A 14,651-nucleotide genomic window follows, 5' to 3' on the forward strand; every position below is an offset into this window, starting at 1 on the left:
TCTTCGCGGCCAACCACGCCTGGAGCTACCCTGTTAGGTCAGGTACTGAAAACACACTGGGTTCTTTATGGTTTTCGCCACCTCAAATGGAGCAGCTGGGGGAGGAGCAGAGGTGCAGGTGGGGTTGGCTACCAGTCTCCCCGCCCCAGTGCTTCATAAACAAAACAGAAACAAGCATTCCTTAAAGCCACATCTTTTGAGGATGGTAGTAGCCTGGCTGAGCTCTGTCACCCCAGCCCCGGTCAGCATCCACACGTGGCAGAGCGAGAGCCTCCAACAGAAGCATTGGGGAGCACGACACCCACCCGCTCCAACTCCAGGGTCCCAGAGCCAGGCCGCTTCACAGGCATTCACCCACCGCAGACCAGCAAGGGGGTGAACAGGAGTGTCGGCCCTCCCCCAGGTGTCAGGGACTCGCTGGCAGGCTGGCATGAGCAAGGGGGGCAGGAGGGCCAGGGGAGAGCAGGGACTGGCAGACTGGCACGAGGAAGGGGGGCGGGGGGGGCCAGGGGAGAGCAAGGATTGGCGGGCTGGTACGAGAAAGGGGGGCAGGGGGGCCAGGGACTGGCGGGCTGGCACGAGCAAGAGGGGCGGGGAAACACAAGCAGGGAAAGCAGCGGTGCAGCAAGCAGCAGCACGCTTCCTGGGCACAGTTACTAAGGCACGTGACTGTGGTGACGAGGACCCACAGGACCAGGGCTGGAGCTGCCTGAAGCTGCCTGGGGACTCGGTCTGTGCCTCTCAGGCTCCCTTCCGTCACCATGAACCCAGAACGGGGCAACGTGCCCCAAATGCCACAGGCCCCCCATGGCACCTCGGCAACTCTCCCGTCCCAGTGGTGATTCTCCTTGGGCCCCCGTGGACAGCAAGGAAGGCGCAGCTGCCAAGGACCAAACCCGGGGGGGGCAGCGGCCACTGCCCCTTCCGCTCCAGTGACACAGAAAAACCATGGCCAGGAAGGCCAGTGCTGGAAGGAGGCAGGGAGGCCTTGCATATTAGGAAGACAATCATTAATCAGCCACCTTCTTTCCCTCCCTCAGGATCTTCTCGATGCTTCTCAGAAACTCAATGGGGCCAGGAGCCGGAACCTCCGAGCTGGACACCTGGGTGCTGGGACAGCTTTGGCATGACTTTCCGCATCCTCAGCCAAAGAAATGTGCCACCGGTGTCAACGGAGGGCAGGCCCGGGGACCCACATTCTTGCCCTAATTAGAGCCACTTTTGGATCTGCTCCTTCTACAGGCAATGGTGCCAGCCCTTGAAGGTGAAGGGACAGACCCAGACCCAGGCCTGGCCCTCTGTGTGGCAGAGGGCAGCGGTGCAGCCACTAAGACCTGTAGGACAGCAACAAGCCTGCACGACAGGGGAGTCGTCGGATGGGCCGGGGGGGAAGGCACAAGTAAACACAGCGGCTCTCAGGCCCGCGCAGGCTGGTGCGGTCTGCCGCCAAAGAGCTGGCTGGAGGGGACCCGGAGGGCTCGGGGAAAGGAAGAGTTCAGTCCGGCACATTCAAATATGTCCCCGCCACAGATGGGAAGGCTGGACTGGGCAAAACGCCAGCGCCTCCAGCTGTCCAGCAGGCAGACGGCGAGAAGCATCCTTGAGTTTCCAGCAAGGTGGGCCTGGAGGCCCGCAGAGATAGAGATACACAGATACACAGGTGGCAGCTCAGGTATCCGGGCAGGGTGGCTGGAGTAGGGGGTGCTCGCACCCACAGGGGGCGGGAGGAGGGGCAGAGAGGACTGCTGCAGAGGAGAGGCCCGTGGCGGTGCTCACGCTTCTTTCAGCAGCGGGATGTCTGCAGGACGAGAAGGAAGAGCAGCACGGTGGTTAGCCCGCTGGGCCTCTGCAGCGCATCTGGCCCTCCTGCGTGGGAACCATGCAGGCCCCGGTCCGAAGAAACAAACCGCCTCACTCGTACCTTCCATAGGAGTCTACACCCCTCGCCCCCTCTTTAGGCCTTCCTTGTTCATCTCTCCCTCTACCTGTGTGATAAAATCTGAATGTTTAGTACTGAAACACCTTCTGGTCCCATTACCTTGAACCTCCCGTCTGCCTGGACTCTGCTGGTCTAGTTGCTTCTTTTTTTTTTATTAAAAAAATTTTTTTAATGTTTATTTATTATTGAGAGACAGAGAGAGACAGAGCATGAGAGTGGGAAGGGCAGAGAGAGGGGAAGAATCCCCCTCTCAGAATCCGAAGCAGGCTCCAGGCTCTGAGCTGTCAGCACAGAGCCTGATGCGAGGCTCGAACTCACAAATTGCAAGATCATGACATGAGCCAAAGTTGGATGCTTGACCGACTGAGCCACCCAGGGGCCCCTACTTGCTTCTTTCTATCCTTAATCTCACCCTACAAGTCCTGCCTGGGTCCCACCTCCTCCTTAAAGCCAATCACCAGCTGTGTGATATCGCTTCCCCTCCCTGGGTCTTGGGTCTCCTTTTATGTCCATCGGGCGACCCGGATGGCTCACAGTCCTGATTTCCTATGGTGCTGTCAGCCTCAGAAAGCTCGGGCAGTCTGTAACGACTGATGGGTCTTGTTTTCTGTGCCCCTCACTCTGACACGGACCCTACAACTCTTGGCTCCATTATTTCTTGAATACAGGCCCGGTCTTTCCAACTGATGGACAATCCATGCAGGCAGACAGACAGCATGTTTCAAATTACTTTCTATCACCCCAGAGGCACCAGACACGAGGTGGGTTCTCAAAAATGTTTGTTCCATAAATGGCACAAAGCAAGGTAGTGAGGAAAAGGGAGCAGAGCAGGCACCAGCAGGGCTCCTGAGCAAAGATAAGGGCTGAGAAGTACACCTGGGACCTGTGTCAATATGTACAGACATATAAGAGCACCTGGGTGGCTCAGTCAGTTAAGCGTCTGACTTCAGCTCAGGTCATAATCTTGTGGTTCATGGGTTCAAGACCCGAGTTGGGTTCTGTGCCAACAGCTCAGAGCCTGGAGCCTGCTTCAGATTCTGTGTCTCTCTCTGCCGCCCCTCCCCTGCTCATGCTCTGTCTGTCTCTCAAAAATAAACATTAAAAGAAAATTTTAAAAACTGTACAGACACATACATGCATAGCTGGTTATCTATGGGGCCACTGGCTTCCACCTTCAAACACAGGTCAATTAGGTAATGGCCCCTTCCTACTCTATACCCCACCAAGAGGAAAGAAGGCATGCTGTTGATTCAGGAAACTCCTAAATGCAATCTACATTCAAGAATTTCCAACTTCCTCAATTTAGATACTCTAAACCTCAGACATTAATGGCACCCAGGACCATGAGGGCACATACTGCTTCCTCACTGGTTTTCAAAAGGGGCTTGGTAAGTGCAGAAACCTCACTGTCAAATGGGAAACATCTAGGTTTAGTCGGCATCCTGAACCACACTGGGATTTCGTGCAAAGATATTTTTTTTAAAGCGACAGAGTCAATCCCAATATTCAGTTCTCCAGGCCCCAGAAGAGGCAGGCAGGTCAGGAGCTGGCAATTTCCTTCTATGGCTGGCTTGCCACCAAGAACCCAGGGTCACCTGAGAGGTGGCACGACACTGTGGGGTTATAAACACAGGCTTCGGAACCAGATCCAACTAGCTTCAAATCCCAACTCTGCTACTTACCAATGGGCAAGTGACACTTTCTCTGGCCTTAGTATCCTGGTCTGTAAAATACGGATGGTAATAGTATCTACTTCTCAGGATCTCTGTGAGGGTTAGCTGAGATAGTGCAAGAGAGCAACTGGTACAGGACTGGCACACTCCTGCTGGAAAGGACACTGCCAAGTGCCCGGCAAGGACCGGCTCCAGTTTTCTCTGCAATATGACCCCAGACTTCTCTGTCACTCCTGTCCTTTCAGGAACATAAAAATTGTCACAAGAGAACAGACCCTACTCCCGCCTCCAGCCAGCTGTCCTCCCTTTGATTTAGCACAGCCCTGTGGCCACAAATAGCTTTGGAAACTCCAAACTATGAAGATTCACAGACAACAGTCAAAAGTCTCTACGTAGAGTCCAAAGCCCTGCCGGGAGCTGAGGGCAAGACCTTATTCTGTAGGCTAATCCCCCAGGTATTACTTTCCTCTGCCTCCAAATACCCAATTATTAGAGAGGCTCCCAGGCCCTCCTCACTCCCAGCACGGCCCCTGAGTGGCTCATAATTCACAATCAGCGCAGACCACCTACCATCTGTGTAGTCCTCCGACGTGAGGGATAAAAGGCTTTGTATGTCACTGTTCTCTGAATCTGGGGCTTCTTTGTATGCCACGCGGCTGTTCCCTGAGCCGGCCACCCAGGAAGAGGTGGTTGCCTGATGCACCATCACAGTCTCTGAGCCCTGAGAGGCCCAGGCTTCACACAGTCCAGACTGGCCCGGGGCCTCCTCCTCTCCGCCTGCAGAGGAACAGGCTCCCTGGTCCTGCAGCTGCTGCTCCCGCGGCCCGGTCCTCCCACTGGGCCCAGACCCTTCTGACAGCACAATCTGTACTCTCGGGTCAGCAGGCGGCACACAGTGACCGGAACTGCCGTATACAGCTTCCTCGTAGGAGGGCAGCGCAACCTGGACTCCATCCACCATGATGGAAACCTGGTCGCCAGATACTCCCTGGTCGCGCCTGCATCCAGAGGAGGAACAAAGCAAGAGTTAAGATACACATACAGATGAATACCAACAACGCCACCAATGCCACCAACCATTTTTGAGTATTTACATGTGCCAGGCACAGCACTAAGTGCTTTATCCCACCAAACCCTCACCTGCGCCCTTTCAGGTGCAGAGTCACCAAGAACACAGGTGCGGCCTGGAGAAGTCAAGTACCCTGCCCAGTCACACAGCTCGTGAGGGAGGACGTGAGGGAGGAAGCTGGCATGTGAATCCAGTTCCTGGGCTCCTACCCTCTGCATACCCAGACTCCAAGCCCTCTCACACGATGCCAAGACCAGGAACCTAGAGACCTAGAAATAAAGCCATCATGCAGCACAGGGAGGACAGGGAAGTAAGAGGGTAACACATATCTGCACATATCTGTGACTACAGTGTCTGAACGCTTTAGGTGGGCACACTGTGTGGTGTGTGAACTACATTTCCATTCAGCAGTTGTTAAAAAAAAAAAAAAAGGAGAGGGAAAAGAAGCATTATGGTCTTGGGACACTGGAGTTAAAATCTGAAGAATTCTGTTCCTTTGACTCAACTACTTTATTCGCCCTTTATTTTAATTGTTTTAAAGCTTATTATTTTGAGAGACAACATGTAGGGGGGCGGGGGGGAAGGGCAGAGAGAGAATCCTAAGCAGGCCCCATACTGCCAGAGTAGACCCTGATGTGGGGCTCGAACCCACGAACTGTGAGATCATGACCTAAGCTGAAACCTGAGTTGGACGCCTAACTGACTGAGCCACCCGGGCACCCCGCTGCCTGCCTTTCATTTTTACTTTAAAAATTTAACAATAGTGTAACGCTGTTATTCAAATTTTCCTAAATACCCCAAAATATATCTGTTTTGGCTGCTATCTTGTTTATTTTTGAGGATCCCATCACGGACTGCGCACTGTGCTTAGTCCTACTCCATCTCCTTTCCTCTAGAGCAGTACACGATAGATTTTCCTTCAGGACAAGGACACTTCTTGTTAGAATCCAGGCCAGTTGTCTCGTAGGATGTCCCACAGTCTGGACATAATTGTTTCCTTGGGATGAAGATTCCAGTCAATTTTTGCCTGGAAAACTGCATCGTTTGTGATGCTGTGTCCTCCTCAGAACACAGCATAATCACATCAGAACACACATAAGCTCCAAGACTGGACCGCATTACTACTGCTTGACTGTTATCAGTTCTTAATTTCCTCATCTGTACTTGCAGATAAAATCCTTGCTACCAATTCAAATGGCTCAGACACTGTGAGGATGACAGGGTGGTACTCAGAAGCTCTTGAGGTTTCTGGAAGGAAGGGAAACTGCTGGCAAGGTGATATAGAAAGCGGTGTGCATTCTGGCGTGTGCTTGACTTCTGTTATTCAAAATGCATTTTGTTGTTGTTGTTTAAAAAGTAATGTAATATGTGGGGGCGCCTGGGTGGCTCAGTCGATTAAGTTTCTGACTTTGGCTCAGGTCATGATCTCATGGTTTGTGAGTTCGAGCCCTGTGGTGGACTCTGTGCTGACAGCTCAGAGCCTGGAGCCTGCTTCAGAGTCGTGTTTCCCTCTCTCTGCTCATGCTCTCTCTCTCTCAAAAATAAATAAACATTAAAAAAAAATTAAGGGGTGTCTGGGCAGCTGAGTTGATTAAGCATCTGACTTTGGCTCTGGTCATGATCTCCTGGTTTGTGAGTTCCAACGAATAGCTCAGAGCCTGGAGCCTGCTTCAGATTCTGTCTCCCTCTCTCTCTGCCCCTCCCCTGATCACACTCTGTCTCTCTCAAGTAAATAACCATTAAAAAAAAAAAAAAAAAACAAAACCTTTTTTTTTTAAATTAAAAAAAAAAGCAATATGTGTAACACAGCACAAAATTTAAACAGGGCTTATATAAAAACACAAATTTTTCTTCCACTCAAGTCAGGCAAAATTACCCGATTACTTTTAACACACTTACTAGGTAACTAGAAGGGGAAAATACTCCCTAATTTAGATGAAACAACAGACAGATCGGCTTGACTTTAAGTGGAAAGAGCCAATTCTTTCAAATAAATGGTCCCCTCCAGGTCCTCTTTATTCTACAAACTGTTTCACAACCTTAAAAAAAAAAAAAAAAGCTGCTACCTGCTCACCGCCCTCCCCCGCCACACAAAACAATAAGGAAAGAAAGAAAAATCACATAAGCACACAAAGCTGAAACTCAGCCCAAGCCTGGTCTGTAAATTCCAGACCAGGAAGCCTTTTAGTTGACACCACTCAGTTCGTTCCTCTGTGCCTGTGGATGACGACAGTGACGGATGAAGGGCTGCGAGAGCACGCGAACTGTTCTCAGGGGAGTGAGCTGCCAGGGCAACCCAAGCAACTGCAGGGGCTGGGACAGCCCCGGAGAGAAGTTTTCCCCCAGGGATACCCTCAGGGCCGGTCCCCCCATACACTGCCACCCTCCGCCACCCTGTCTACGCAGTCTGGGGTGACTTGTGGGTAGGGCACTCAACTGGAAAAAAGAAAGTGACAAAGATGGGGGGAAAAAACCCACTTCCTCTGCTTCCAGCAGTTGCCAATCCAGGCCGCGCATCAGAACCACTGGGGAAGCTTTTTAAAAACACCTAGGCCAGAGGGGGCCTGGATGGTTCAGTCGGTTAAGTGTCCGACTGTGGCTCAGGTCATGATCTCACATTTCATCGGTTCGAGCCCCACATCTATGCTGACAGCAGAAAGCCCATTTTGGATCGTCTGAATCTCACCCCCCTGCCCCTCCTCCACTCGTTTCTCTCTCTCTCTCTCTCCCCCCACCAAAAATAAACAAACATTTAAAAAACAAAACAAAATAAAACACTAATGCTAGATTAGTATTTGTGTTTACTTCCCTACAGATGCCTCTATGTGCAGCCAGGTTGGGAACCAGGGAGACAGAGCAGTGGCTCGCAAACAGAGCCTGCCTCATCATCACCTGGAGGGCTACTGAAACTACGTACCTGGGCCTCAGCCCCAGAGTTTCTCATTCAGTTGGTCTGGGGCGGAGCCTGACAACTCTCATTCCTAACAAGTCCCCAGGTGACGCTGATGCTGCTGGAACCACACTCTGAGGGCCACTGATGTAGGGCAAATGACAAGGCTTAGGGGATGGACAAATCCAGGTCCAAATCTCCAGGTGGTCCTCATCTAGAGGAGTCACAACCTTGACTTAACCTCTCTGAGCCTCGGCTTCCTTATCCGCAATGGTCCTATGAGGATTAAGCTAATGTGTGAAACGGTAAGCACAGTGCCAGGCACATCCAGGGCTTGAACACCTGGCAGGGGCCCCCGCTTCCCCTGGGCACACACATCAGAAGAGGCTGCCAGGCCCACCAGCACCCTCTGCAGTCAAAGGCCAGACCCCACGGCGATGCCCACTGCCCCCAGCCACAGGGCTCACCTGCTGTGGTGGAACGACTTCAGCTTCGGCTGCAGCAGCACAAACAGCACCACGAGGAGGAGAATGAGTGCCACGGAGCTGGCAGTGGAAGCAACTATGGACAGCGTGGGGACCCCAAGTGACGTGTGGGTGTCTTTGTCTGCAGAAATAAACCATCATCAGAAGGGTACTGTGCCCAGACCCATAACATGTGAACCCCATAGATGATCTTGTCCCCTGCATGATGCCGTGGGCATGGCCATTCTGGAAGTCTAAGCGTAGAGCAGCTTTTACACATAAGGTAAGGGGTCATTTCCCTGTCCTGCTCTCGAATCTAAATTCTCTTCACTTGAGACTTTTGAGGACCATCTCTCACATGCCCCTAGAGACCTGGCCTTTACAAACCACTTGTGATCCTATCCTCAGTAGCAGGTTGGTAGATATCAACCATTACATGGACATGGCCTTGCACCATCCTAGGTCCCACCCATGCTCCCCACCCCATGTGGCTGGAAAACTGGTAAGAAATGAGCTGTAATCCCCTGCCCTAAGGCCCTGAACTTCAGTTGTAAACCTCAGGCTGGTCCCCATCCCTCTCTGGGGTGTCATGGTCTCGGAGCCTGGGTGTGAGGCACGAAGACGGCTTCAGGGCACATACTTTCCTGCGGACAGTTGGATTTTCCCGTCATGGAAGACAGGAGGCAGGAGAGGGAGAGGTCTTCTGTCCAGCTGGACTGTAGCTCTATAACAAACAGTCCATTTCCATTCAAAGAAAAATAATATAAAAGAGACACTCCAGAAGGTGTTAGCAGAACACGGTCAAAGGTCACCAGCACTTGGCTGGGCAAACAAGAGATCCTGAGCATCAAAGGGACTTTACACAGCAGAACAGATGCCTCGATAAAGCTACCAAGCCCCTCGGTGGCTCAGCTGCAACACAGTGGGACACGCACCAGCAACCCCAAATGTCTTTTACAAAGACACGAAATCTCAAAGGAAGGGAGGCCGAGGGCATCAAAGGAGCTACACTGCCCCAAGGCACAGGTGCTCTGGAGGAAGTGGGCACCACTTCCCACCAGCTTAAAGGAAGCAGAACCCCAGCAGCCCCCCTTTCCCAACTGCCAGACTGACCCTCATTAAGACGGCAGCTAATCTCCATGGCTGGTTTCCATTCTCCATTCTTACACGTCAGGTACTTATAATCACCCTTCAACATGTAGCCTTCAGCACACAGGTACTCAATGACGCTGCCCGCATTCAGGGGGTCTCTGCAGGGCCGGGGGTGGCAGATATAGCCACCATTCTCTGGCTCCGGGGGCAGGGAACACACTGCAAAGACAGAGAGAGAGTGTGTGGTGATACAGCAGTAAGGCTTCCCGCGGGATCCTGGCCGGGCCACCGAGGAGGGCCGTTCTGAAGGCCTCAATAGGAAATGCAGGAGGATCTGAGAGACATTCCCTTGGAAAGGCTGTTGGCCAAACCCTGGAAATTCAGGTTGCCAGTGGCAGAGGGAAGCACACTGCCCGCAGGGAAAGTCTGGCTGCTTGCAACATTTCCCCTCTTGTTCTGCATATGGCTTGGGAGCACCACACCCATGAGGGAGTGACAGACACTGACAGTCTGAACTCAGAGCTAGCACCTCATACGGTTTTGATAAAACCTACTGAAACACGCAACGAATCAGAGTGAAAGGTGGCAAAACACTGTCAACCTGTGTAGGGGAAACGTTAGCCCTGTCTCTGATATCAACACCAGAAAGGACGTCATGGTGTGCTAAAAATGGGCCTTCATGGCCTGAGAGGGACTTCTGATGGATGTCCTGGCCCTCCCAACTCCCCACTGTGCTGCCCTCCTCCTAACTGGAGCAACCCCCCCCCCCCCCCCCCCCCCCCCCGTGCTGGTCTCAATCCCACATCTTCCATTCGGACAAGACTAGTTAACTTAAAAGCATCTTCACCTTCTATCTCTTTATTCTGACAGCTCCAAGACGTAGGTATCATTACTCCCCTTTGCTGATGAGGACACTGCCCCCAGAGGTTAAATGACTTTTAGCCAAGCATAAAGCAGTGTGAAGGGCAGACCGGGGAGCGGAGTGGAGTCTCCTGACTCTAAAACCTGTGCTCTTGCCACCAGCAGACACTGCTTCTACCCCAGGAGCTGAGTGGGCCTTTAAGAAGTGTGCATGTCCAGGTCACCTCCCTTTCAAAAAGGTCAGTTAGGCAAAAAGAGTTTAAGTGTGGTGGGAACCCTGGTGTAGATGAGTTGGATAGCAGTGAGTCAGAGGAGCAGGAAGGTCTGAGCGGCCTCAGAAGAAGGGTGACCTGATTCCACAGCTGTCCCTCCAACCCTGGCCAGATGCTGCAGAGTTAAAAGTCAGGCAATGGACTGTGGGGTGTGCCTGGTCGTAACAGGAGATACACAGCGGGGGCACTGAAGGAAATTCTGTTTGGAAGACTAGGCTGTGGGAGAAGACATGCTGGCAGGATGGCCAGGTACCACAAACTTCAACTTTCCAAAAGCCTAATACAAGAAAGATAGAAATTTCCAAAGGACATTTGCTTTTGCTGACAAATATCCTGCCCCTATCCGGATTATCACAAGAACATCGGTATGAAAATAAGAATGTGGTTGGTTTTTTTATTCCACTTCCTCTAACAGACCGGGAGCCTGACTGTCCCCTCTCCCACTCACAGGACTGTCCACCGCTCCCTTGCACAGAGATGCCCTTAGAGCCTCTTATCAAATACCACTTCCCGTCAATCTACAAGCGGCTAGCAAGCAAGCCACTGCCGGCCGGGCTGGGGGTGGGTCACGCCGAAAAAGCGATGTCGGCTCCCTGCCTTCCAGCTGTGTATTGCTGAGGTGAGGAGAAAAGACTCATCTGTAAGGACTGATTAGAAGACAACGCCAGGGTGGGTGCCACAGGGATCCACAGGAGAGATCTGGACAGCTTCTCTGAAACGAGTAGATGAGCCCAAGTAAGCGCCCTGGGGCCCTCCAGAGACACGCTTTCTCCGGACTCTTCCCAAGCCACCCACCTCACCCAAAGTCTTGCACAGGAAGGGGACAGACCCACCACACTCCTTCTGGTGCCTCCTGCAACTCTGGCCAACTAGTTCAAACCGCTGTCCAGCTGGATTTCCAAAGGAGCCTCTGTAAACCACTTTACTCTTCACATTTCCCCTCTTTTGTTCAGGGCGACAAGGCTGCCACAGACCCCCTGGCTCTCCTAGCACTGTGTCGAATTGAGTCATTTCCTCAGCATGATTAATGTTGGGCTACCCCCAGGGCAGCTCCTGAAAGCAGGCAGGACCCACTCACGGGTCCAAAGTGCTGGGGGAGGTGGTCTCAGAGGAAAAGCTGGGGATCTACAGCCACTCCTGCTGCTGGCATTCCTGCCCATAAAGGCCACATCTAGAGAACCTCTGAAATCATGCAGCATAAGGAAAATTTAGCGCAAAAAAAAGGGGGGGGTGAGCAATGAAACCATCTTGCAGAGGGTCTTGACTGCAACAGGAGGGGTCTGTAATCTGTTCAGAGGACAAGGGAAGCTGCTGAGCGGTCTTGAGAAGGGCAGAATTACAAGAGAAGTGAATCTGGTAATGGACAAGATGGACAGAGTTGGGGGGAGCCTTAAAGTCTGTCCATAGTACAGCAATCCTAGTATAGTCAAATACATGCACACAGGTTCTTTTACATTATCTGTGAAGGTCAAAGGAAACAAGCTAAATACATCGGGCTCAGCATTGCAAAGAGGCTGTCCCAGGGTCCAGGGAAGTAAGGAGGCTGTAGAGGTTAAAAAAGGGGCGGGGGGGCAGTGGCAAGGTCATTTTAAGACACCAAGAACACAAGAAAAAAATATAGCCCTTTTGCTCAGGCAACAGTAGAGTGGGAGAGTTGTGGCAAAGAGGTGTTCAAGAGGACCCTCTCAGTGATGCCTGGGTTCACAAGAAATGGAAGAATATCAGGAAGAGGAAATAAGCATCCAGAGGCTTCTGGAAGCCATCCTCCTGGGCAAGAGGCTAACTTAATCTGGTCCTCAGGCTCTCCTCTGACAACCCCAGGTTCTCAGAAGGAGTTTGTAAGCTCTGTTCTAAACGCCAAGAAGACAATGAATTCATCTGATTTGGCAAAGCTGCATAATTTTAAAAAGAGAGGGAGAAAGCCAGAAGAGAGAAATTTTACAGGAAAAAAAATCAATTAATTCTCCTTAGCTTCCTTCTCTGCTTTCCATTATCTCCCACAGCCATTTAGGCCTCCAGTGAGCACAGGAAGCAGCAAAGTAATTCTTCAGGGGCCGCAGAGAACAGCCATCCAGCCAGCTGGGGAGGATGCAGACGGAGCCGACGCAAAATAAGCTGGCTGATCCTTCCACCTCCAAGTCACTGCAGCAGAAAACCCTCATCAGTAGGAAACAAGAGCTCTTGATCAGCCCTTCTAAATGGGCGTTGCTTTTGTGTCCCAGGGACCAGCTTTCAGAACGAAGAGGCAATAAAGAAAACAAACTTTATAAGATTCCATAACAAACAAATCAAAACAAGCTCCAGGAAAGGGCCCAGATCAAACTGTTCAAAGTAACAAATTTGAACACCTGAGCCCCTTCAAAATGAGCTACAGGGATTAGGGAGTGTGAAGGTCAGTGTGAGGAAGGGAAACAGACATTTAAATACCTGACGCATTAAAAAAAAAAAAAAAAGACTCAACAAAAGAGATTTCTGGCTGACACCTCAGTTATCAAGAAAACACCATACTCCAAAACACTGTGACCAAGGGCTGAAGAAATCGGTGTTCTTAACCAATGCGCAGCAGTGTTCATGCGCAGGTTTGAAATAATGTAGTTTTAGACTAAAATCAGAGCAGTTAACATTTAGAACGTAACATTAAGCACAGAGAAGTAGGTGCTTAATCAATGCATCCAAAGAAAGGATGGCCGGAGAAAAGCTTTCCTGGGAATTAAAGGGAGAAGAAAAAGGCTCCCCCAAACCCAGCACACCACACACAGCAGTCGTAATAATCAGGGACACGACGGAGGGAGTATTGTAAATGTCTCTACTTCGTTGTAACTCAGAGCCCCCAACTTCCCCACAGGTTGCTCTAGGAGGCCCGTAAATATAAAGGTGACAAGACTGTGCCCTCAAAAATCTTACAATTTAGAGGGGACGGACTGAAACACGCCAACTCTAACATAAATCAAAGAAGGAAGTATTAAAATGTAAACTTTTCTATTAGCCTGGGCTGTCCTTCTTGTCAGAGACCTCTTATTCATCTGAGCACTGCTGGCAACCAGAGGAAAGTTAAGAATCAGGAGCAAGGAAGAGAAATAGGATCAGAAAAAGAAGGAGGGCAGGGAGGAAGGAATAGATGAACATCACACATCTAAAGCAGCACTGTCCAAGAGAAATATAATGCAGCCACACAGGATAATTTTATAATTTTTTTTAATGTTTACTTTTGAGAGAGACAGAGTGTGAGCAGGGGAGGGGCACAGAGAGGGAGACACAGAATCTGAAACAGGTTCCAGATTCTGAGCAGTCAGCACAGAGTCCGATGCAGGGCTTGAACCCATGAACTGTGAGATCATGACCCGAGGTGAAGTCTGATGCTTAACTGAGCCACCCAGGTGCCCCAACATAGGTAATTTTAAATTTTCTGGTAGCCACAATGGAAAAGTAAAAGGAAACACATAAAATTAATTTTAATAATCTACTTTATTTAACCCAATTTATGTAAAATTTATTGACTACATCTCAACATGTAATCAATACACAAATTAATGAGATCTCTAATTTTTGTTTTAATAGTAAGTCAGCACATCTCAAGTCAAAGTAACCACACTTTAGGTTCTCAGAATCCACATGGGGCTTGGACCCACTGTACTGGACAGCACAGACTGTGAAGGGTCCATGTCTGAGAGGCAGAGGGGGAGTCTGGCGATCTGAAAGCAGTGGAAAGGATTCAGAACCACGCCACAGGGGCATGAGGTAAGAGGTGAAGCAGCAGATGTGGAAGAAGGTAGCACTGAGGGGCCTGGGGCCTGGCTGGTTTACTTTTTTTTTTTTTAATGTTTATTTATTTTTGAGAGAGAGACAGAGACAGAGTGCGTGCAGGGGAGGGGCAGAAAGAGAAGGAGACACAGAATCTGAAGCAGGCTTCAGGCTCTGAGCTGTCAGCACAGAGCCCAACATGGGGCTCAAACTCATGAGCCGTGAGATCATGACCTGAGTTGAAGCTGAATGTTCAACCGACTGAGCCGCCCGGGTGCCCTCCCTGCAGGTTATTTTAAAAGGTACTGTTTGTGTGCTTGCTCTCAAAATCCCTTCTAGATATGTGAAGGTCCAATTTCAACTTCTAGCCTTCAACAGTTTGTTAGGAGCAGAGCCAGAGAAAAAAGCAAGGTGAAAACAGACAAAAAACGGTATTCAAATGTGCCGTTTGGGGTTTTTGTTTTTTCAAACATAAAACAAGGAAAGTAATAATTACTGCAAATAGATTATTACATGTGCCAGGCACTCTTGTGAGCTCTCTTTTTACATGAAGCAGGTACTGTATTTTCTCCTAAGAACAATGAGGCTCAGCTGAGTGGAGTAATTTGCCCCCAAACACGCATCTGTAAATAACGATGCCGGATTCAACA

At 50.5% G+C, this 14,651-nt stretch overlaps 1 protein-coding gene across 1 annotated transcript in view; it reads right to left on the minus strand.

The window, feature by feature from the left end:
* Nucleotides 1–262: 262 nt before the first annotated feature.
* SUSD6 (sushi domain containing 6) overlaps nucleotides 263–14,651 on the minus strand; it is a 97,294-nt gene continuing 82,905 nt past the window's right edge. Inside the window, exons 3-6 of the mRNA XM_039240716.1 lie at nucleotides 9,149–9,346; nucleotides 8,039–8,177; nucleotides 4,183–4,610; nucleotides 263–1,798 (exon numbers count right to left, since the gene is read on the minus strand). Of these exons, the coding sequence (XP_039096647.1) occupies nucleotides 1,773–1,798; nucleotides 4,183–4,610; nucleotides 8,039–8,177; nucleotides 9,149–9,346 (791 nt within the window). The 3' untranslated portion in view covers nucleotides 263–1,772. The remainder of the gene's footprint in view (nucleotides 1,799–4,182; nucleotides 4,611–8,038; nucleotides 8,178–9,148; nucleotides 9,347–14,651) is intronic.

The sequence above is a fragment of the Hyaena hyaena genome, unplaced genomic scaffold, assembly GCF_003009895.1.
Source record: "Hyaena hyaena isolate Hyena2069 unplaced genomic scaffold, ASM300989v1 scaffold_179, whole genome shotgun sequence".
Taxonomy (NCBI): domain Eukaryota; kingdom Metazoa; phylum Chordata; class Mammalia; order Carnivora; family Hyaenidae; genus Hyaena; species Hyaena hyaena.